General features: G+C 43.8%; 1 protein-coding gene across 6 annotated transcripts in view; it reads right to left on the bottom strand.

Moving 5' to 3' along the window:
- The window catches only part of klf5a (Kruppel like factor 5a), a 53911-nt gene that overhangs the window by 14448 nt on the left and 14050 nt on the right, over positions 1-25413 (bottom strand). For 4 of the 6 annotated variants that reach the window (XM_080198101.1, XM_080198102.1, XM_080198103.1 and 1 more), the window contains exons 2-3: positions 23505-24372; positions 10147-10206 (exon numbers count right to left, since the gene is read on the bottom strand). In XM_080198101.1, coding sequence (XP_080054227.1) covers positions 10147-10206; positions 23505-24372 — 928 coding nt within the window. The remainder of the gene's footprint in view (positions 1-10146; positions 10207-23504; positions 24373-25413) is intronic. The other 2 variants (XM_080198106.1, XM_080198105.1) reach the window with 1 other exon arrangement.

Below are 25413 nucleotides of genomic sequence, written 5' to 3'. Positions count from 1 at the left end.
GCTGCTGATTTCAGGATAACTGTTGGCCAAGAGTTCTTCAATTAGTCCCATGTGACCCACCTGAGAGGGCAGGTGGGATCCTCAGTTTCATTTCTCATCTAAAAGACGGCCCGTCTGAGAATACCGCACTCCCTCACTACTGCACTGATGTGTCAGCTGAGATTTTGGCCTGAAGTAGGACTTGAACCCACAACCTTCTGACTCAAAGGCATGAGTGCTACAAACTGAGCCAAAACCAACACCTTAAATAAACATAACTACTGTTGTCAGGATATGACCCTGCACCGAGAGGGATTTCTAGTCTATCGTCTTAGTAATGGGCGATGAATCATTATCAAATGTCAAGCAAGGATTTTCAATTTGGACATCCTTGGCTCTGCCATACTATCTCTGCTGCAAAGTAAAACGCCTCGGTTCTACCCTCAGATCAGAACCAAAGCAATAACTCTTTCCTATTTCCTACACAACGGGTGAGATTCTCTGTCCTCTCAGCCACATGTTTCTTCCCAGCAGGAGGTGGCCTGTTGTTTGCTTGTGGCGGGATTCTCTGGTCCCACCGCCAACGGGAATTTCCATTGACGTCACTCCATGCTGGTGGAAAACCCATGGGCGGGATGCACTGCTGGCAGGACCGGAGAATCCCACTGGTGTAAACAGCCAGAGATTTCCAGTCATTACCTTTAATAAGACATGACAAAATTGCTCCAAACACTGGAAACTGGGCATCTGATGCCAAGTATTAAGTTTGGAGTGATGACCAGAGACAGAATAAGAAAGAGAGGTTTATGAGACGACTTCAAGGTCAGAAGGAGGGGGGAGAAAGGTTAGTGAGGGATCTCCAGTGTCCGCCATCCTGGCCATGTGCAGGTGGGTAGGAATGCACAAGGTCAGTTAGCGGACCCAAAGAGATGGTCTAAACCACCAACCTGGCGGAGCTTGCAGGTCATGTGTCAAGGCCATATCGAAATTTATAAAGAGTGGACATGGATTTTTCAATTCAGTTTGAACTTAAATCTACCACATTGAACGATAGCTTGGTACTGTCACTGAGACAGGCCAATCAGAGCTAATCTGGTACTGGGAGCACACTCTTGCTGACAGTTGGACTTGCTGTTCATTGTTTGTATTAATTTATGGGATGTGAGCATCTCTGGCTAGGCCAACATTTATTGCCCATCCCTAATTGCCCTCATTTCAGACAGAATTTAAGAATCAACCACATTGCTGTGGACCTGGAGCCATATGTAGGCAAGATAAGAATGGCAGATTTCCTTCTGTATAAGACATTAGAGAACCAGTTGGTTCACAGAGTCCCCACAGTACAGAAGGAGGCGATTCGGCCCATCGCATCTGCACTGACGACAATCCCATCCAGGCCTTCTCCCCACAAACCCACACATTTACCCCGTTAATCCCCCGACACAAGAATCAATTAAGTATGGCCAATCAGCCTAACCCGCACATCTTTGGAGTGTGGGAGGAAACCCAAGCAGACACGGGGAGAATGTGCAAACTCCACACACTGACCTGAGGCAAGAATTGAACCTGGGTCCCTGGTGCCGTGAGGCAGCAGTGCTAACCACTGTGCCACCATGTTTTTAAACAATTGACAATGGATTGTTTCATGGTTGTCATTGGATTGTTTATGCCAAATTTTTATTGAATTCAAATTTCACTACCTGCTGTGGTCTCCAGGTCTTGCCTGGGTCTCTGGATTATGAGTCCAGCATCAATACCACTACATCACTGCCTCCCCTAAGCAATATTGCTCATTCTTCAATTGTTCCTATCCACATGGAAAATATGACTTGCTTAGAACCTCACGGTGTAATAACGGTTGATTTTGCAAACTCACCATTAGGAGAATTGGTTATCTGACAGTAACCACACACCATGCTGCCCCTTCCAATGCACACTGCCTTCTAACCTTCTTCCGCAGAACATTTTGTTGTTCCCCAAAAAAAAACAGATTCGGTGTAGCGTACGTCAACTTAGAATCCCAACAGTACAGAAGGAGGCCATTTAGCCCATCGAGTCTGTACTGCTCACAATCCCACCCAGGCCTTATCCCCACAACCCCTCATATTTACCCTGCCAATCCCCCTGATGCTAGGTTCAATTTAGCACGGCCAATCAACATAGCCCGTACATCTTTGGACTATGGGAGAAAGCTGGAGCACTCAGAGGAAACCCATGCAGACATGGGGAGAATGTGCAAAGTCCACATGGACAGTAACCGAGGCTGGAATTGAACCTGGCGCTGAGAGGCAAAAGGGCTAACCACTATGCCATCCCGAAATGGGGCAAAAGTGTTAAAAACTGTGGTGTTGCAGTCATCCTATGTTATGAATTACCACTCATGGCTTGACATGGTTGCATACATTTGCAATTAAATGCTGAACCACATTTTTTTTTGCTGGAAGACAAGTGCACTATTTTACGTGCGTACTGACAGGTGAGTTATGTTGGGAGACCATGTGAAGCTGTTAATTTTCTGTACGTGGAGGATGGAATACAAAAACCAGATACATAACAATTATTACAGACTAATGACTTAACATACCTGCAGGTAACAAACATCACACAAATTATGAAGGCGTCACACGCCCTTTTCCCATTTTCTACACCATCTCTTTTAAGAGGTTTTTGACAAGTCTCAAAAGGCCCCATAAACCAAATGTAACAGTCAGACTGCACATGCTAGTTTAAATTCGGGCTCACGTAATAGGGACTCCATTTCCTTAAATGCCTTTCCACCATGTAAAAATCTGCACTCGGTTTTCAAATGAAATTAAACCGACCCCCGTTCTCTAGATTTCAACACTGCCCCCGTCCCCAGAGTTGTGCTTCGCATTTGAGATTCAGGCTGATTCATCAGCATTGCAAGAGCACCGCAATATTCTTCAGCTTCCAGCTTCACGGTCAATTTGGATTCAACGCTGACCAGACAATGCTACGGAAGGGGCCAGAAGCTCCTATACAAGTTTAGCCAACCCGGTTTGACAATCCCGAAACTAAAGTCCCATCTGAAGACTTTCAGGGACAAAATAAGAGGCACGCAGACTGTTTAGACTGCCTCAAGGCCCCTAAACTATGAATAATACACATCACCTCAGAAGACTCACAACATTGCACTTTGATAAAGATCTTCCAAATGCTTACTCACACCAAGAGCTTTAATTAGTAGCAAAGTTGGCTTATATATAGAGACTACACAGTGGTTTCCAGAAACTGCTTGGCTTCAAATCCTGTGACGTGTAAACTTGAGTTATAGTTTTAGCTACCTTACATTTTACACTGAAGATAATATATCACCAAGACTGAAAATACAGACATTATAAAATGTCTCTATTCCAAGTACTACTTCACCACCACCACCACCCCCAACCCCGGCCTGCCTCACCTTCAATATGATTTAAAAAGCTGCAGCAGAAAACTTCACGTTCGTGAATAGACACTTCTTTTATTTTCGCCAAGTTCAGTTCAAAATCATTTCTAGCTGAGGGGCGTGTCCTCCACCTAGTTTTCCTGGTTGCTACGGATCGAATGAATGCCATAAACAGACTAACAGGACCGCACATGCCTTTCTGACCTATGCAACATGTTCCCCAACATGCCTGCAGCTTTGCCGTGGAGGTGAGAGGAACAGAAAACAAAATTGGATTGAAACAGGGAGAAAAGCAATAAGATAGTTTTAAGTTGCAACGGTTAAACAATGATTAGGTTGACTGGCCATGCTAAATTGCTCCTTAGTGTCGGGAGGGGTGGGGTGGGGGGCCTAGCAGGCTAAATATGTGAGCTTGAGGGGATAGGGCCTGGGTGGGATTGTGGTCAGCGCAACCAAAAGAGAAAATGCTGGAAAATCTTTATTCCAATCCAATCAAATTAAATCCAATTCAGAGTCCCAACAAGTTGAGACATTCCCAATCCAAGCTGACAAGACAGGGCTCTCACCGCCTATCTTGGGTTTGATCTATATGATCCAAGCTGATCGCAGTAGGTGTAGCTCCTCCTCCAAGGCTTGATCTAATTTGCATCTTAGCCAAAAGGCCGAGATGCCGCTTTAAAAAAATTGCTTCAAACGAAGCTGAAGTGTAACCTAATGACTTCAACCAAGTGCAGCATGTCGATACTCCACTTGATCTTAGCCAAAAGGCCGAGAAAACGCTGGAAAATCTCAGCAGGCCTGGCAGCATCTATTAGGAGAGAAAAGAGCTGACGTTGAGATGACCCTTTATCAAGGCTAGAAGGCACAGAAAGTGGGAGATATTTATTCTTACTTAGGGTGAGGGAATGAAAGATGAATCATAGCCACAGAAACCAAGGAAACCAGCTAGTAGCTGTCCACAGAGAGAATAAAAGGGTGTGAATGGCCAAACGGCAGAGAAGCTAAAATGAAGATGTTTTGGGGGGGAGCGGGAATGATTAGGACAGAAATAAGGTTTAGAAAAGGAGAAGCAAAGGGGGAGAAAAGGTAAGGGAAGGGATGTAAAAGTAGGGGAAAAGAGTGGAGGGGGAGGGAGAAAAATGAAGACAATACAGAAATAAAAAGGTAAAAAAAAAATTAAATACAACAGAACGGAAACAAAGGGGTCGAGGTGGGGTAGAGCAAATCATCTGAAGTTGTTGAATTCGATAATTCAATGTGGTCAGTGCAGGCGCGATGGGCAAAATAGAATCTCTACAGTGCAGAAGGAGGCTATGATTGTCACGTGGACAGTAGATCTGGTGCAGAGCCAAAATTATATGTAATTGGCACTTGCTTGTACTGAAGATTTTAAAAAAAAAAGGTACAACAGGTAAGTTACCTGTACTTGTTTTGGACTTCAGCCAAGGCACACAAAAACAATCCTTTTCTTAGAACCATGATAGAAACAATAGCCAAATGTTCCCAACACCAGCTTGCAGATCTGCACAAGGATTAAAAAGCTGCCTCACGCAGAAGTTACACCAGGGTCACAACAGGATATTATTTCCCCCCAACCTCTGCCCCTACCCCTCATTCACACAGTGAACATGCACATATGAATATGAAAGAAGTTGTTTGCATGTCCATACCACACAAAACCTATGCTTCAACAAGCAATGACTGGCTTTGTACAGACAACTCTAAATTCACTTGTCTGAAGTACTACTGAACTAGCAGATGGGGTCACATAGTGAACAACTACCCAAATGTACACTTCCACGGTAGTATATATCCAGAGCGGAAGTACCCTCTAGCCTAATTCAAAGCGTCGCGGTAAGTTTTCATAGACTCATTCTACAGCTGGCTCTCTCTCCCAGTTGCTTGCGCAACATATTGCATTAACTCATTCCCACATGTTCTCCAAGATTACTTTCGTATCATCATCTTACAAAATGCGGCAGGTATTTCGAGAAAATTGGGGAAACGAATCCTTACTGCCGTTAAATCCCATAATGCAGATAGAAGGCTGAAAATAAATGCTGTACCTTAGGGAAGCATGAAAACGGAAACTTAATGTTATAATTCTAAGTTGGAAGACTTCACTATTTCAGAAATAGTGACAAAACTCATAAACAGACTTTGTATTTGGAGTGAAGCCACTGTCCTTACACTGTGACATTAAAAAGCACCTGCTTTTCACTCCTCACTCTATACAGCCCTTGTGGTTATTTTGAAATATCAAAATTTCAAGAGCATTAAAGCTGACATAGTTCTTGCAAACTAAAATAAAATTGTTCAACGTCTGCACACAGTTTTAATTTTAGAAAGAACATCTCAAATTGTTTGCTGTCTCCATTGGTTCTGCATTTCTGTTATCCTAGTTTCCTTATCTTCTTCTCCAATGTAAGGGCAACAGCAATCCCACCCCATTGAGTTAAAGTTTACTTATGAGTCAGAAGTAGGCTTACATTCACGTTGCAATAAAGCTACTGTGAAAACCCCTGGTCATCACACTCCTGTTTAGGTACGCCAAGGGAGAATTTCACATATCCAATCAACCTAACCCGCACATCTTTGGACTGCAGGAGGAAAGCGGAGCGCCCGGAGGAAACCCACGCAGAGACGGGGAGAGCGCGCAAACTCCACACAGGCAGTGACCCAAGTCAGGAATTGAACCTGGGTCCCTGGCGCTGAGGCAGCAGTGCTAACCACTGTGCTGGTCCAAGTAAGTAGACAGTAGAGCCATGCCTGTTCAAGCACCTACATAATCACGAGCAGCTGCATGCAAGCTCACCTTTCAAGGCTTTTTAAAAACAAATACGAGTAGAATTTACTTTAAATTCAGCTTGTAAACCAGTGCCATACTCAGAGGTATAAATACTTCAGCTGAACATTAAAATAATCAGCTTGCGGAAATGAAGGCAAGAATGTGGGCCACTGTAGGAAAATTGCTAGTTGCCTGGTATACTTAACGTAATGGTTGAAAGAAATGTTCTACACCCATGATTATTTTGTCACTGTTTGCCCATGACATCTACATTTTTTAAGCAGCAAGACTCTCAGTTCCAGAAGCTGTGATTTATACAATGCTCATGACTACAGATAAACACGGTACTGGAACAAAAAAAATTTAGCCACTTTAATTGGTATTTGGGATAAGATCTTATGCAGAGATATTTTATTTTTTTAAAATCCAATTCAATCAAATCAAGTCCAATTTAGAGTCTCAACAAGTTGAGACATTCCTGATCCAAGCTGACAAGACAGGGCTCTCACCTCCTGTCTTGGGCTTGACCTACATGATCCAAGCTGATTGGAGTAGGTGTAGCTCCTGCTCCAAGGCTTGATCTCATTTGCATCTTAACCAAAAGGCCGAGATGCCGCTTTTAAAAATTCCTTCAAATGAAGCTAAAATGTAACTTAATGACTTCAACCAAGCATGTCAATAGTACATTTGATGTGAGCCAAAAGGCCAGAAATGTTTTAATTTTTTAAAAAAACTTTATTCCAACCCAATCGAGTCAAATTAAATCCAATTCAGAGTCCCAACAAGTTGAAACATTCCCGATCCAAGCTGACAAGACAGGGCTCGCACCTCCTGTCTTGGGCTTGATCTACATGATCCAAGCTGATTGCAGTAGGTGTAGCTCCTCCTCCAAGGCTTGATCTCATTTAGCGGAAATATTTCAATTATATACAACAGATCTGAACCCAGGTTGGTCACGAACATGGGACAGAGCTCACTTTTCAACTGCCTCAACTTGGGACAGCACATCATGGTCAAACGGACACAATTATTCAGACACAAGTGTATTGGTCTAGATTTGTGAATTAACTAGTTCAGTTTCTGAATTGTTTTTCTATTCCGGCATGTTTGATGAAAAGCAGTTCGGCAAGGATTTAAGATATTTATTTGCAGACAATATTTGCATGTGGCAAAGGTCGCGCGGAGGTCGTTCAGCATCACTTCAGTGTGGTTGGGGTAATAAGGTTTGCTATCGCCAATGGAAAGGAAAACTGGCCGAGTGATTCACTCGCACTATGGCCGGAGCTACTCCACGTAGTATCGTGGCGGAAGGCAAAACACAAAACCACAAGACAACGCTGTGCCATTGCAGAAGGGAATTGCCTCTCAGAAATCCGTCCCTACACACATAACAGATAATATTCAATCCAGAAGGCACACAGTCCACCACCAAAACAGATGGCTGCCCACAACAGTTTGGGACTGGAAAGGGTCAATTTTAAACGTGCTCTCCAACCTTCCCCAGCCAAATCTGACCACTTACAATTTTAATTACAAGCAGAAAGACATCTTTTAAGAATGGCAGATTGGACTCTGATGATGTGATTGGGGCCAGATAGACATGTTAGCCAAAGACCACACCCCCCCACCCACTGCGAATGCGGTGTAGCAGCAGCCCCATTCCATGTGCAGTGTAGGAGCAGCAATGGCTTGCCTGCCAGGCAAAAGTCAGAACAAGCAGCCTGGACCTGAAGACGTTTATTGTCCTTACATTGCTTTATTTATAGATTTGTGCAACAGGAATTCAAGATGCTCCCCCATTCTCAATTCCCTTCCTGGTGCCAGGGCCTTCGCCCTCCTGATCTCAACAGCTAGGCAGCTTTTATTTATTCTTTCAAGGGATGTGGGTGTTGCTGGCAAGGCAAGCACGCGTTGTGCATCCCTCATTGCTGAGTGACTTGTCAAGCACGAAACAGTCAACCATTACCATGGATCTGAAGTCACATGTAGGCCAGAGCAGGCAAATGTGGCAGATTTCCTTCCCTAAAAGCATATTAGTTAAGTTTATTTGAAGTGTATTTATTAGTCACAATTAGGCTTACACTAACACTGCAATGCAGTTACTGTGAAAATCCCCTAGCTGCCGCATTCCACCACTTGTTTGGGTACATGGAGAGAGAATTTAGCATGGACAATGCACCAAACCAACACAGTCTTTTGGACTGTGGGAGGAAACCCACGCAGACATGGGGAGAATGTGTAGACACCGAACAGACAGTGAGCCAAGCCAGGAATCGAATCCAGGTCCCTGTGCTAGGAGACAGCAGTGCTAACTACTGTGCCACCGTGCTGCCAGTAGTGAACCAGATGGGTTTTTACAGCAAATCAATGAGTATTGCTAAAACCAGCTTTATGTTTCAGGTTTTATTAACTGAATTTAAATTCCACCAGTTGCCATGGTGGCATTCGAGTACACATCTCCAGAGTATTACCCCTGGGATACTAGTTCAGTGACACTGTCACTATACCACCATCTCTCCAAAGATGTTTCATGCCAACTTCTCTGAGATGGCATAAGGCTCTTTACCCTAGAAATAAAACAATTGAGACATGACCCAATAAAGGTCTTTAAAATTATGAAGGCATTTGATAGGGTAGACATATACATCAGAATTTTACTGGCCCACCTGCCATTGGAAACGGAGCAGGTGAGGGGACGGAGCAAGGGAAGGTCTGTTGACCTTGGGTGGGATTTCCCAGTTTTGGGATGAGTGAGGCCATAAAATCCCGCCCATAAGAATCAAATCCAGTCAGCCATTCCAAGAATGTATCACATGGCCCAATCTGTATTAAACAAAGAGAATGAATTTTTTTAAATCCTTTAAGCGGAAGTTAAATATTTCAGTGAGGCCCCTGCTGTTAATTGAAGACCGCAAATATATTTGTGCAGGCTCTGGTGCAATTTTCAGTGTTTCCTCATTTTCAGATATTAATTCCTGCTGGGGCTAGAAACAGTCAAACAACCCAGTTGCTTTTTTTATATAGCAAATGTTTTCAGTTGAATTTGAGCTCAGACTACACCCTCTCAGGCCTGCCTCTCTATCCGATTTCCTCATTGCCTTTTGTCCTTCCCATCCCCATCTCATGTGCATCCGACCAAAACCTTAAGAATTTAGTCCGTTTGCAGTTACACATCACTGGATGAGACCAATTCCAAAACAAAGTGGAGTGCTGCTGCACCAAGTTGCTCATTCTCTTGACTTGCAATTGTAATCGCTATTCCTTTACTGGGTCCAAATACTGGTACGTGCCCCCTGCCCAAGCAGCATTAATTCAAGATAGCGCTCAAGAATGGCGACTTCTTGCAAGCTGTCCCCAGCGTACCTTCTAATTCTATCTATTACCTTTGCTGTTTGTTTTTAAAACTCTATTCTAACTCTTAAACAATGCTCTAATTCAATCTCTTACAAGTTTGCAGATATTAAGTCGATCTTTCTCGACACCCTAGCTATGGACTGTGACACTACATTCTGCGCCCTCGCCTTCTCTATGAATGGTATGCTTTGTCTGTATCGCGCGCAAGAAACAATACTTTTCACTGTTTGCTAATACGTGTGACACTAATAAATCAAATCAAAATGTGACAATAATAAATCAAATCAGATCATTAGAGGTGTGCGCCTACACCACAATTATTGCAGCGATTCAAGGCAGCAGCTCATCACCTTCTCAGGGGCAATTAGGGATGGGTAGTAAATGTCAGCCTAGCCAGAGATGTCCACATCGCATAAATTATTTTTTTCAAAATCCATCAGTATTTTTGGCATTGCTTTCAATTTCCCACTGTCGCAATAGCGTGCACGAGTACAGCCCTTAAATAACCTGCCAAACAAAATCAAAGCAACATGCATTCAGTTGCCAACTTTCTCTATTTTAAACTTAAGTAATCAGATAACATACTAAAAAAATAGTATTTTTAGAAAGTTCTTACCGGTGTGAGTTCTCAGGTGTGCTTTTAAGTGGGAGCTTTTGGTATACACTTTAGAGCAACCTAGGAAACAGAGTGAGAGACAGTGAAATACATATTTCAGTTACATACTAAAAATACGATGGCGCACTTTTAATTACCAGAGCACCATCGTCATCGCACAGCACCTGTCAAGTTTTATCATGTGCATCTATTGACTGCCCATTAACAATGTTTACAAGAGCACCAGACAATATTGCTTTCAGCACTTTGATGGTGAGTTTGATGCATATATTCAAACCATCTTCTCCGCGCATGCGAAGTATCATTCCATAGTCAGGTACAGAAAAATTACGAACTCAACTCAGTTTTCTGAGAGATTTTATTACATAGCCCAAGTCGGAGATATGGGAGACACCTCTCATTTAAATTGATTATGCTAGTTCACTGCAAACACTAAGAATAAAAGAACAAGCTTGCTTTTAAAATAGTGCCTTTCAAGATTTCAGATGTTGTCACTGTTTAATGTAGGCAAATGAAATAAGAGAATCTTTCATAGCCTCAAGATGCCCAAAGCATTTTGCAGAGGTATGGGCTGGTCAGAGCATCAGGGAGCACTCCTGAGAGGAGGGACGTAAGTTAATATCTCATCCAAAAGGTGCTTCCACCAACAGTGCAACATTCCCTCAGGACAGCACCAAAATGTCAGCCTGGATTATGTATCCATGTGTCTGAAGTGAGGAAACGCACCCACTACCTTTCACTCAGAGCTAAGAATACTACCACAAAGACTTAAATCTAAACAAATGATCACTCTGACCTGTGACCCAAATTATTTTTGGTTTTTTTTGAGGTAATTTCCAATCTGTAAGGCCTTTAATTCAGAAAAAAGTTTCACTTCTACTTAAAGGAAAATTCAAAGTTAATGACATGATTTCCAGTTACGGTGTGGTTCAGTTATAATCGAGTCAAAAAAAAAAGGGTCCATTTTCTCCGTTACAACTGAATGGTAATGCAATCAGAGGGGCAAAACATTCAAACAAATCAACCTCAAATCTCTTTTATTGATGTATGCACGTAGCCTTGCTGATTAGATCCATTATAAAGTAGAAAAAAGCACAGGAACAGCCCATTTGGCACACCAAGTCTGCGCCAAGGCACGGTTTCCAGCCCTCTGTTCAGCTCCCGTTCATGTGTCTATCAAGGTACACCTTGCCAAGGTGCCTGCTTCCACCACTTCCACTGGCAGTGGGTTCCAGGCACCCACCACCCTGTGACAGAAAAACTTGCCCTGCACGTCCCCCCCTAAACTTGGCCCCTCTCACCTTAAACCTGTGCCCTCTTGTAGTTGAGCCTTCCACCCTGACTATCCATTCTATCTCTGCCTCTAATAATTTTGTAGACTTCTATCGGATCGTCCCTCAGCCTCCATCTTTCCAGTGAAAACAACCCAAGTTTAGCCAACCTCTCCTCAAATCGAACAATCCCCAGACTAGGCAACATCCTGGTAAACCTTCTTTGCACCTTTTCCAAAGCATTCCACATTTTTTTTCTGGTAGTGTGGCTCATAACAATTTCAAAAGAAATATAATTGGCAATCTAATAAAAAGCAACAAAGGAGAAACAAGTGCAAGTCTACTTTTCCCCTTCAGTTGTTTGAGTTTTACTAGTCCTCTGTAACTGCAGAAAGATGAGAAGCGAAGCAGCAAGAGCTAATGGGACTGGTTCTCAAGAGCGCCTGTAGCATTAGGTTTCCCCCTGTGAATGCTGCTCTGATAAAAGAGCAACTCAAACCTTCCAATTCAATGATGCCAGCCCTTGCATTGTAACCTCAGTGTTCAACGTGAAACCTGTTCGCCTCTGCTGCAAATATAATGGCAGCACAACACCTTTAATTAGAGTCTGCAAGCAAGGAAAGAATTTCCTGGTTGGAGCAGCAGATAATGACTACATGTACAGAACCTCAAATCAGACTTGTATGACCAAATTAACCCTGATCATTATGGGGACACTATCATAAAGAGGCGAAGGAGTAACAATTCAGGCAATCATTGCTATTCGGATTGGCGGTTGGTGACTAGTGGGGTGCCCCAGGGGTCGGTGCTGGGGCCTCAGCTATTTACCATTTATATAGATGATCTGGAGGAGGGAACCGAGTGCAGGGTGTCGAAATTTGCTGATGACACCAAGATTGGGGGAAAGGCAAATTGTGTGGAGGGTGTGGAGAGTCTGCAGAAGGATCTAGATAGGCTGGGCGAATGGGCCAGGAAATGGCAAATGGAATTTAATGTTGGCAAGTGTGAGGTGGTCCACTTTGGTAGGAAGAATGGTAGGAAGGACTATTACTTACGTGGTGAAAAACTGCAGCAGGCGACGGTGCAGAGGGACCTCGGGGTCCTTGTGCATGAGTCGCAAAAACCCAGCTTGCAGGTGCAGCAGGTGGTCAGGAAGGCGAATGGGATGCTGGCCTTCATAGCGAGGGGGATTGAATATAAAAGTAGGGAGGTCTTGCTGCAGCTGTATAGGGCATTGGTGAGGCCGCAGCTGGAGTACTGTGTGCAGTTTTGGGCGCCGCACCTGCACAAGGATATTTTGGCCCTGGAGGGAGTGCAGAGGAGGTTTACTAGGCTGATACCGGAGTTGAGGGGATTGAGCTATGAGGAGAGGCTGAATAAACTAGGCTTGTACTCGTTAGAGTTTAGAAGAATGAGGGGAGATCTCATTGAGACGTATAAGATGATGAATGGGATGGATAGGATAGAGGTGGAGAGACTCTTCCCGCTCAAAAAAGACAGTAGGACTAGGGGGCACAGCCTCAAGATAAAGGGGAGGCGGTTTAGAACGGAGTTGAGGAGGAACTTCTTCACTCAAAGGGTGGTGAATCTCTGGAATTCTCTGCCCGTTGAAGTGGTGGAGGCTGCCTCGCTAAATATTTTTAAGAAGCGGGTTGATGGGTTTTTGATAAGAGAGGGGATTAAGGGTTATGGGGAGAGGGCGGGAATGTGGAACTGAGCCACGACAGATCAGCCATGATCTTATTGAATGGCGGGGCAGGCTCGAAGGGCTAGATGGCCTACTCCTGCTCCTATTTCTTATGTTCTTATGTTCTTATGCGAATCCAAAACCAAACTCTACTGCACTATTTTATGCAGAAATCTTGCCATTTGAGTGATTCCTTCTTCCCTCCTAATTTCCTACACTTTTTATTTCACCCTCGCTGGTTACTCAAAGGCACATTTTTAAAAGAAGGGGATGTAGGCAGGCACTCCAGCAAGGGGGAGAGAGGCAGGCAAACCGGCGAGGGGAAAAGGGGCAGGTAGGCACTCCAGTGAGGGGCGAGGGGGAGGAAGAGACACTCCAGTGAGAGGGAGACAGACGGATTTTACTGCCCGAAGATATTGTGGGGAATAGGGATGGTAGGAGAGAATCAGGCTACTGAGTTGGATGATCTGCCATGGTTACAATGAAAGCAGAACACGTGCGAAGCGCCGATGGGCCTATTTTCTATATTTTTACATCAGGACGAAAGCAGGGATGTAAAGTTCAATGAGCTGTTTAAATATCCATTGACCTTGGCAAAGCTTTCACGCTGGCCCCAGTGAGATTGGGATCAAGGAGAGGGGAAGGAAAGGAGAGAAAACCCCATCATTGGAATCAATATCTATCAGGACCATACCCCCCCTCCACCCCTCCATCCTGACCATCTGTAACCTCATCCAGCCTCTGCTGATAGGTCACCGACCATAAACGTTTCTCCATCTTTCTGATGCTGCCAGACCTGCTGAGTACCTTTTCCAGAATTTTCATCTTTACACCAAATTCCCTTTCTTCTTTCATTAAAATTCCAAAAACACATCTTTGGCCCAAGAAGTGACATGATTTTTCCTTTAAAAATATTGCACCAAAGTAAGGTGGGTTGCGCTATAACATAACCAGTAACTCTGAGGCTTAGTGAGTAACTAAAATACATCAATTCGGAAAATGATCAGAGGTACCTCTGATCACTGCCAGGGTGACAATGGGAACACACTTAGAACACAGAACATAGAACATTACAGCGCAGAACAGGCCCTTCGGCCCACGATGTTGCGCCGACCAGTTAAAAAACAATGACCCTCTAACCTAAACCAATCCCTTTTCATCCATAAACCTATCCACGGATCTCTTAAACGCCCCCAAACTAGGCGCATTTACAACTGCAGCAAAGAACCTCAAAGAACTTAGTTTATGGGCATAACAAACAGGGAACATTTTCCCAGAGAAGGTACTACAAAGGGTTATGAATGAAACCCAATTCATCACACAAACCAGCCTCCCATCATTGACTCCGTCTACATGTCCCACTATCTTGAAAAAGCAGCCTGTATAATCAAGAATCTCACGCACCTCAGACATTCTCTCTTCCACCTTTTTCCGTCGAGAAAAAGATACAAAAGTCTGAGGTCACGTACCAACCAACTCGAGAACAACTTCTTCCGGGCTGCCATCAGATTTTTGAATGGATCCACCTCGCATTAAGTTGATCTTTCTCTACACCCTAGCTATGACTGTAACATTACATTCTGCACTCTCTCCTTTCCTTCTCTGTGAACTGTATGCTTTGTGTAATGTGCAAGAAACAATACTTTTCACTGTATACTAATACATGTGACAGTGATAAATCAAATCAAATATGTAATTAACCTAAATAAGGAGTCACTTAATGGTGCTAATTAAAATAGCACCGTAACTTTACAATCATTGACTTGGTTGCCTGTTGTGTCAGCATCCCAGGCTGCACAACAGGGGTTGGTTATTACTTTTGATTTGATTTATTATTCTTACATGTATTAACATACAGTGAAAAGTATTGTTTCTTGCGCACTATACAGACAAAACATACTGCTCACAGAGAAAGGAATGAGACAATGCAGAACGTAATGCTGAATCGCAAAAACCCAGCTTGCAGGTGCAGCAGGTGGTCAGGAAGGCGAATGGGATGCTGGCCTTCATAGCGAGGGGGATTGAATATAAAAGTAGGGAGGTCTTGCTGCAGCTGTATAGGGCATTGGTGAGGCCGCAGCTGGAGTACTGTGTGCAGTTTTGGGCGCCGCACCTGCGCAAGGATATTTTGGCCCTGGAGGGAGTGCAGAGGAGGTTTACTAGGCTGATACCGGAGTTGAGGGGATTGAGCTATGAGGAGAGGCTGAATAAACTAGGCTTGTACTCGTTGGAGTTTAGAAGAATGAGGGGAGATCTCATTGAGACGTATAAGATGATGAATGGGATGGATAGGATAGAGGTGGAGAGACTCTTCCCGCTCAAAAAAGACAGTAGGACTAGGGGGCACAGCCTCAAGATAAAGGGGAGGCGGTTTAGAACGGAGTTGAGGAGGAACTTCTTCACTCAAAGGGTGGTGAATCTCTGGAATTCTCTGCCCGTTGAAGTGGTGGAGGCTACCTCGCTAAATATTTTTAAGAAGCGGGTTGATGGGTTTTTGATAAGAGAAGGGATTAAGGGTTATGGGGAGAGGGCGGGAAAGTGGAACTGAGCCACGACAGATCAGCCATGATCTTATTGAATGGCGGGGCAGGCTCGAAGGGCTAGATGGCCTACTCCTGCTCCTATTTCTTATGTTCTTATGTTCTTATGTCATAGCTAGGGTGTAGAGAAAGATCAACTTAGTGCGAGGTAAGTCCATAGAAAAGTCTGACAGCAGCAGGCAAGAAACTGTTCTTGAGTTGGTTGGTATGTGACCTCAGATGTTCGTATCTTTTTCCCAAAGGAAGAAGATGGAAAACAGAATGTCCAGATGGCGTGGGGTCCTTAATTACGCTAACTGCTTTGCCGAGGTAGCGGGAAGTATCGACAGAGTCAATGGATGGGAGGCTGCTTTGGTGACAAAAATTAAAAAGTAATACCAGCAGGAAATAGCAAGGCTGCTGACATATTTAATGTTGAATTGCTGGAGATGGATGTCTCAGATGGTCACGGGCCAAATGAGGCCCCTGATACTGACAGATGCTCCACTGCCTCCAAGTAACTCCTACTACTGGGCCTCAGTACTGCTTGCACTGGCCACCAAAAATTAGCCAGGCACATTTAAAAACAAAAACTTAGAGGTTAATCCACAACCTCTGCTGAATAATCGGAACCTGCCTGATTAGCAAGTTCCTGCCCTCAGTACTTGTGGGTTAAGAAACCAGGGTGGTTACAGACAGTATCCCCTTAGTGATCATTATGTAGTGCCCCCATTGCAGGAGTTGAACATGGATCACTCAAACAATGGTACAATTGAGATTGGTTCCTCTTTCCAAAACTCAGATATGAGCACTGGCTGGATATGAAGGTAAATTAAGATAACAGCACCCACAGAAACCTGATCAGCAGTCACATCTCCAGGACAGATGAGGAGAGAGGAGAAGGGCAGCAAGCATCAAAAGTTTAAAGTTCAAGTTTATTTTGTTAGTGTCACAAGTAGGCTTACATTAACACTGCAATAAAATTACTATGAAAATCCCCTAGTCACCACACCCCAGCACCTGTTCGGGTACACTGAGGGAGAATTTAGCATGGCCAATGTACCTAACCAGCACGTCTTTTGGACTGTGGGAGGAAACTCACGCAGACACAGGAAAACATGCACACTCCACACACAGTGACCCAAGCCTTGAATCGAACCCAAGTCCCTGGCACTGTGAGGCAGCAGTGCCACTCATACACGAAAGACAAAACACAACTCAGGTTTCACCTACAACCTTGAAATAGTACAAATACATTTTAAGGTGATTAAAAAAGTTAGAAAAATAGACACCTAATCCTTATAAACCAGTGAGGTGCAACCAGTCATCCGTGTCGACTTCATTATAGAAAGACAATTTATTTCCTTTATTTTTATCAGATGAGAATGTAGGGTGGTGGCTACATTGTATTTTTAATTGTTGAAATAATGGAACTCTTTATGGAGAACAATAGCTGATTTAACCAACGTTCAATAAAAGCAGAACTCACCTGGGCTTCATGATGACAAGACGATTGAGAGCCGGATTCTACCTCTCAGGTGGGAATGGGCACTTGGATCATTTACCAGCATCACAATCCCACCTCCTGTGTAGCCACATGTAAGAAGTCTGACAACACCAGGTTTAAGTCCAACCGATTTATTTGATAGTACATTCCCTAGCTTTCGGGGTTAGTCCCTTTGTCAGGTGACTGGAGAGTTCTGGCCTCCGACAGAGCATATAAAGCACAGACAGTTTACAGATTACTGATTAGAATGCGAATCTTTACACCTAACCTGCTGTTCAAGTCCAGCAGTGTTCAAGTTCAGCATTCTAATCAGTAATCTGTAAACTGTCTGTGCTTTATATGCTCTGTCTGAGGCCACAACTCTCCATTCACCTGACAAAGGGACTAACCCCGAAAGCTAGTGAGTGTACTATCAAATATATCGGTTGGACTTAAACCTAGTGTTGTCAGACTTTTTACTGTGTTTACCCCAGTCCAACGCCAGCATATCCACATCATAGCCACATGTACCCAAAGTATATTCCTTCCCCCCACCCCACCACAGAGCTGGAGGCGGATTGGATTCATGACAATTGCATTCCTTCATAGGATGGAGCCAGACACAGAGACAGGCAGTTGTTAAGATGCCCAGGTGTGGACACCCTTCTCCATTCATTGGGACATCAGCTCAGTTCTGTAGAAGGGCATGTGAGGTTCCCCAACACTTACATCTTCTCCACATCACTTACGCTCCCTCATCTTTCACTCCACTTACCCAAACCCATCCCGCCTAAATTTTCGCATGCCCACTCACCCAGTGTCCATTATGTACAGAACTTGAGCTCTCGAATAACATTGGGCAGTCTTATTCATAATGGATTTCATTGTACAGCTAAAAAATCAAAGCTGCCAGAGCTTTTAAAAAATCAAAGATCTGCTCAAGCTGAAATAAAGGTGACACATGGTGGCAGGAACATCATCAAGTGCAACATCCTCTCTATGTCACACAATATGGACATGGAACTATATTGCTGTTCCTTCATGATCACGGGATCAAAATCCTGGAACTTCCTTCCTAACAGCACTGTGGGTGCACCTCTACCAGCAGTTCAAGAACAGAACTCATGACCACTTTCTCAAGGGCAAGTAGGCATGGGCAACAAATGCTGACCTTGCCAGCGAGGGCCTCATCCTATGAAATAATTTTAAAAATCTAAATGTCTGAGCTGCCATTCAATTGGGGGAAAAAAAAGCAATGGAGAACAGACAGCACAGGCAAATCTGAGTACCAATACAGTTCAATGCAGTAGAGCACTTTATCCATTGGATAATGTACTGTGATGCTACTGCACACCTTTCCACTTTCACAGTGCTGATCAATTTAGTGATCACTTACCTTTTTCAGAACAAAGCCCATCACTAATCACTATATTAGAAATATATTTAAACATATATTTAAAATAATATTATGACATTCAATACCTATTAAATTTAGCTGTCAATAGATTCCTGACTACAGGCAAGAGCTCTCTCATAGTTCATACATCACTAAGCTGTCACAAAGCACATTGCCTTCAAATGTCAATCAGACTCTATAAAAATAACAGATAGCCTAAAATGTCTGCTTCTGCAATGGAACTGACATTCTGTATGACATCCTGCGACATGCAGCCTTATCCCACATGGATTGATATAGCTGGCAGTGGGAATGATTGCAGGACTTCTGCAAACAGAATCTGCTTGCCTCCATTTACACCTGCCTGATGTGGCCTTGTCCTTTGTTGAGATGAGAAAATCCAGCTCTGAGTCTTTAACAAAATGCCTTTATACACACCATGGCAATGTTCTCCAGGTTTATTTTATGTGTCACTTTGATTATTTTTGGTGTAGAATATTTAGTCAAACTGCGAACAGGTGGATTAAGAGTTACAAACTCAGATTAAAAGTTCAAGAAGCAGCAACGAGCTCCACTTTATAAGCAACCTAATAGACTTCAGATAATCTGTACTAGGTGGATTGCAACTGATAGGGTGGCATGGTGGCACAGTGGTTAGCACTGCTGCCTCACAGCGTCAGGGACCTGGGTTCAGTTCTGGCCTTGGGTGACTATCGGTTTAGAGTTTGCATGTTCCCCCGTGTCTGCAAGGGTTTCCTCCAGATGATCTGGTTTCCTCCAGAGATGCATTCGTTAAATGGATTAGCCTTGGGAAACGTGTGGGGCTATGGGGACAGGGGAGGGAAAGAGGGCCTGGGTAAAATAGTCCATTAGCGAGTCGGCGCAGAATCGATGAGCCAAATGGCCTCCTTCTGCACTGCAAGGATTCTATGAATCTGAATTCTGCATCAAGTCAAGGTAATTTTGTTTCTGAAACTATAGACAACTTAAATAAAGAAATGTGCACCTTAAGAAATCAAATTAAATAGCTTTAATACATTTGGCTTCTTAGAAGAAATAAATACTATTGTTTCATTTAATTCACAGTCCAGATAAATTATGTTCACTGTAAGTGAAGACAATTGTACAAGAGAGCAAACCTGAAGGAACTCAGATAACTCCAGGTATCAGAAACCTGCTGAGTCGCATTGCCAACTTCCACATTAAAGAACAAAGAAAATTACAGCGCAGGAACAGGCCCTTTGGCCCACCAAGCCTGCAGTGACAATGCTGCCTGACTTTATTAAAACCCCCTACCGTTCTGGGGACCATATCCCTCTATTCTCATCCTATTCATGTATTTGTCCAAACGCCCCTTAGAAGTCACTACGGTATCCGCTTCCACTACCTCCCCCAGCAACAAGTTCCAGGCACCCACTACAATGTGTAAAAAATAAGAACATCAGAAATAAGAGCAGGAGTAGGCTATCTAGCCCTTCGAGCCTGCCCCGCCATTCAATAAGATCATGGCTGATCTGAAGTGGCTCAGTTCCACTTTAGAACATAAGAACATAAGAAATAGGAGCAGGAGTAGGCCATCTGGCCCTTCGAGCCTGCCCCGCCATTCAATAAGATCATGGCTGATCTGTCGTGGCTCAGTTCCACTTTCCCGCCCTCTCCCCATAACCCTTAATCCCCTTGCCTACCAAAAACCAATCTACCCGCGTCTTAAATATATTTAGTGAGGTAGCCTCCACCACTTCAACGGGCAGACAATTCCAGAGATTCACCACCCTCTGAGTGAAGAAGTTCCTCCTCAACTCTGTTCTAAACTGCCCCCCCCCCCTTTATCTTGAGGCTGTGCCCTCTAATCTGCCGCGGACATCTCCTTTAAACCTTGCCACTCGCACCTTAAAACCATGCCCCCCAGTAACTGACTCTTCCATCCTGGAAAAAAGCTTCTGACTATCCACTCCGTCCATGTCGCTCATAATCTTGTAGACAAGAGTATGGTTTCGGTCCATCGATTTTGTGTCATGGGCCCTGCACGCTTCCCCTGCGCCACTCTGCTCCTTTATTACCCATAAAGGTTCTGCTCCCATCTTCATATTTCATGATCCAAACAAATCCCAATTTCTTCTGCCTGAAATGGAGTCCAGGCTAACACTATTAGATCAAGCTATCCATGACAAGATCTTTTTCCACGTAACTCCTGCTTCTGCTCAATACTGTTCCTGGCCATTACAATGCACACAAAGATGCCATAAGTCTTGGGAACGGGAGCTGTAGCTGCTGTAGCCACCAGCTCTGGCAACTTGCAAGGACTAACTCAAAATTCTTCACTGCCATTCCTTACTCCATACGGTGCAACCTCTGAACATCTCAATCAATTCAAATGAGTTGTAGAGGAGCCCCAGGAAATGAAATGACTTGCACTTTGACTGAGTAATTCAACAGAGGTCTGATTAATGGGTTTGCTAGGATAGATGTAAACATGTTACAACTCAATGAGGAGAGATCAAAAACTAAGGGTCTTAATGTAGGATTGTCACCAAAAAAAAATCCATGGGTGATCCAAAAGAAAAATTATTTAGTCAACGGTAGCACAGTAGTTAGCACTGCTGCTTCACTGCGCCAGGGACCCGGGGTCCAATACCGGCCTTGGGTCACTGTCTGTGTGGAGTTTGCACATTCTCCCCGTATCAGCGTGGGTTTCCTCCGGCTGCTCCGGTTTCCTCCCAGAATCCAAAAAATGTGCAAGTTAGGTTGATTGGCCATGATAAATTGTCCCTTAATGTCAGGAGGACTAGGAGGGTAAATATATGGGATTGTGGAAATGGGACCTGGGTGGGATAGTTGTCAGTGCAGACTCAATGGACCAAATGGTCTCCTTCTGCACTGTAGATTCTATGAACTAGTAAGGATTGAAATGTAGTTAGTATTTTGGGATCATGGCAATATAACCAGTGGATTTATCCCTTCCCCAACACTTCTATGGAGATCTTGAAAGTCTACAAGCAATAGTAACCATCCTCACCAACCCTAGATACATCCTCATGCCTGATCAGCCCATCTGATTATAGGATTGGGATCTTATTCAATCTCATGTCCCCTAGCAGTAAGAAGGTATTGCTATGAAATTTGGCATTTTTGAATGTCCCTTTACAAGAAGCATTTCCACAAAAATACCTTAGCTGCCAATGAGAGTAAGGATGCTAACTGCACCAGGAGTTGTGATGCAAAAGCCTTTCCTTACAAACACCCACGTAAGTGCAGGAATCTCAGCAAATTTCAGTTCCCCAGTGCCCCTTACCACCCAAGGCAGTATTACAATCCAACAAATCCTCCAACTCTCAGCCCCCTGTCACTTCATGATCTGAGCCTCACGCCAAGGAATGACCATACCCCACCAGCAATCAATGCACTACTACACACAGTTATATAGCTGGATAACACTCTCAATTGATATATCTGCAAGAACTGTATGGTCTGCACATTGTAAGATATCGACTGTCAAAAGTGTTGATATCTAACAATACGCACACCATACAGTTCTTGCAGATACATAAATTGAGAGTGTTATCCAGCTATATATCTAACATTAGAAAGCAGTTGTTTGCATAATAAAATTAATGGATGCTTTACAGGGCAAAAAGCTGGGGAAACCTTCTTGGGTGCGGCAAGAAAGAAAAATGATTTTCATAAATAGGTTTCAAGGAGGCTTTTGATGCCAATGAAAAAGGCAGGAAGTCAAAGAATTGACCTCTATTGTTGCACAGGCACATTGGCACAGGCACATTGTTGGCTATTTAATGCTGCACTCAGATTTTGAAAGGGATTCTAATGTGAACAGATTGTTGTCTAGTCAACATCAGGTATAATCAACATCCAAGCAAAAATGTCCAATGCACAAAGTGTTCACAACAGGACTGAGCCGTACAGTGGACATACTGTCCTAAATTCAAAGGATTCCCATTTACTAAATCATTCTTTTCAAATCAAATTAAAATAAAACCAGCTTTTATTGATGAAAAGCCCAATTGTAAAGGAAACTCATCAACGCTAAACAAGCAAATTTCCAGAGCAACGGTACTTCTATTATTATTTGGAAAAGGATTGCACAGTCCAAAGATGTGAGATTAATTGGCCATGCTAAATTGCTCCTTAGCATCAGGGGGATTATCAAGGTAAATATAGAATCGTAGAATCCCTGCAGTGCAGAAGGAAGCCATTCGACCCATCAAGACTGCACCAACAACAATTCCACCTCATTCCCACAGCCCCACATATTTACCCTGCCAATCCCCCTGACACAAGGGTCAATTTAGCATGGCCAATCAACCTAATCTTTGGACTGTGGGAGGAAACTGGAGCACCCAGAGGAAACCCACGCAGACATTGGGAGAATGTGCAAACTCCACACAGACAGTGAACTGAGGCCGGAATTGAACCCAGGTCTGTGAGGCAGCAGTGCTAACCACCGTGCCAAATACATGAGGTTACAAGGATAGAGCTTGGGTGGGATTGTGCTCGGTGCAAACTCAATGGCGGGGGGGGCCAAATAGCTTCCTTCCACACTGTAGGTGTGCTATGATTCTAGATCATCTATCCTGTTTTAATGATTACATTTTAACTTAGCACTCCCTTCTGAAATAAAGCTAATGACTATTGGCCACGTTCTAAGAGAATATGTTTTACCAGGTGGGCGTGACCAAAACTTGAGGTCATAAGCCGGTGACTAATAGGGAATTCAGGAGAAAGTTCTTTACCAACTGTGTAGTTAAGAACACGGAGCTCGCTACCGCAAGTAGTTCAGGTGAATTGTAACGATGAATTTAAGGGAATGCTAGATAAGAGAAAAAAATAGATGGATCTGTTGATAGGGTTCCATGATGAATTAGAGTTGGAGGGTGCTTTTGTGGAGCATGTGCACTAGAAAAGACTAGTTAAACCAAATAGGCTGTTTCTGTATTTTACGCTCTAGTTGACACGTAATTCCTTTTAAAATTGTACCACGTACCTGGAAAGTCACAATGATGGATCCTTCTCTTCTCCAGTTCTGGATTATTTCTCCGGTTGAATCGAGGTGGTGGCACACTCTGTTGTGTTACTTGCAGGGTTGACGGGAGAGTATGGGCTCCAGTGGGCGACACCAATTTGCAGGCCATAGATGCGGCATACGACGGGGGTGGCGTCATGTTTTGCAGCAGTTCTGGCTGCCTGTCAGGGCTACCAGGCTCAGAGTTTGGTGGCGAGGGTGGCAGGTACGTAGGCTGTTGCGAGAAGAAGGACGTTGACCCAGTAAACGTGCCCGCTGAGATAGGCTGAAAATGTTTCAATGTTGCCTGTTGGTGCACCCTGCCGAGCGTGTTCATGCCAGGCATTCCTGTTGGCACAGAAGCATTGGCAAGGTTGCCCATACATGATGCATTACTTGGTGCGTGAGAAGTGTTACCAGGAACGTTTACCAAGTCTGGGGAACTCAGTAGCTGGTACAGCTGACCTTGTTGTGGAGATGCAGGCAGATGTATTTCAGGAGAGGGTAGCTCCTGTTTAATGAACACGGGGTTGACGTCCGGTGACTGTGACGTGTTAAACACGCTGGTGAACTCCGGCAAGGCCTGGGTGGGAAGTGTTCTGTTTGCCTGTGTGAAAGCCGTAACTGCCTCGGAATGGGGCTGAAGCATGGATGGTCTTTGCGGCTTACAAAGGCCAGTTCGCAGGTAAGTGATGTCGGGCAGAATCACGTTGATATTGACGCTGTATGGCGAGCTTCTTTCATCCTGGAAAAATTCATCCACCACTGAAGCACTGTCCCTTCTGTATTTCTTCACCTCTGGAGCTGGCAATGGCTGGGGAGACAGATATTTCTCCATCTCACACCTAGTCTGCATGGAAAGTAAAAAGTGGTTTGTAATAAATAAGTTCTAAAAAAAAGACACAACTTAAAAAAAAATACAAGGGTGAAGTGCATTCAAATTGGTCTCTTGGAACAATTGCCCATATTAAAAACAAGCACTGGCAAGACACATATCACTTCTTTTTAATGGGCCTACTATATACCAAACTGATCTTTCTCTATACCCTACCTGTGACTATATCACTATATTCTGCGCACGGTGGCTTAGTGGTTAGCACTGCTGCCTCACAGCACCAAGGATCTAGGTCCGATTCCCGGCTTGGGTCACTGTCTGGGTGGAGTTTGTACATTCTGCCCATGTCTGCATGGGTTTCTGCCAGGCGTTTCAGTTCCCTTCCAGTCAGAAAGACTGGTTAGGTGTATTGGCTATGTTAAATTCTCCCTCAGTGTGTGCCGAACAGAATGTGGCGACTAGGGGATTTTCACAGTAACTTCATTCCAGTGTTAACGTACTTGTGACTAATAAATAAACTTTTTTTAAAAAATGAACTTCAACTCCCTTTCCTTTCCTTCTCCCCTATGTACTCTATGAATGAAATGCTTTGTCTGTATTGCATGCAAGAAACAATACTTTTCACTGTATCCCAATACACATGACAGTAATAAATCAAATCCTGCAAGGTACGGCACTTTAAAAACCCATGAAAGAACTTTCTAACCAAAATTCACAAGACATTTCAAATTTGTAATCCTGAAGCAGCCGATGTGTTAAGGCTCAGTGTCCCTGTGTCACCACTGAAATATTGGAAAGAGAATCAGAAGTATGCCAACAGTGACACTGATTGACAAAACAAAACTATTTAACTTGGACACCGTTGTTCCATAAGGCCCATAAGTCAACATTCAAAACGATTTCCATGTTGGAGTTTACAGCATTGCAACACACACACACACACACACACACACACACATTTATGAAACACCGTTAAACATTAATAAGACTGCAGGGAGGTGAAAATGAAAAAAAATTGTTGTTCAGTTTCGAGATGATTGCATTAATCCGGCTAAC

The sequence above is a fragment of the Carcharhinus amblyrhynchos genome, chromosome 10, assembly GCF_965287045.1.
Source record: "Carcharhinus amblyrhynchos chromosome 10, sCarAmb.v2.hapA, whole genome shotgun sequence".
In the NCBI taxonomy this organism is placed as follows: domain Eukaryota; kingdom Metazoa; phylum Chordata; class Chondrichthyes; order Carcharhiniformes; family Carcharhinidae; genus Carcharhinus; species Carcharhinus amblyrhynchos.
Note: the sequence above shows the minus strand (reverse complement) of the source record. Positions and strands in the feature narration are given on the sequence as shown.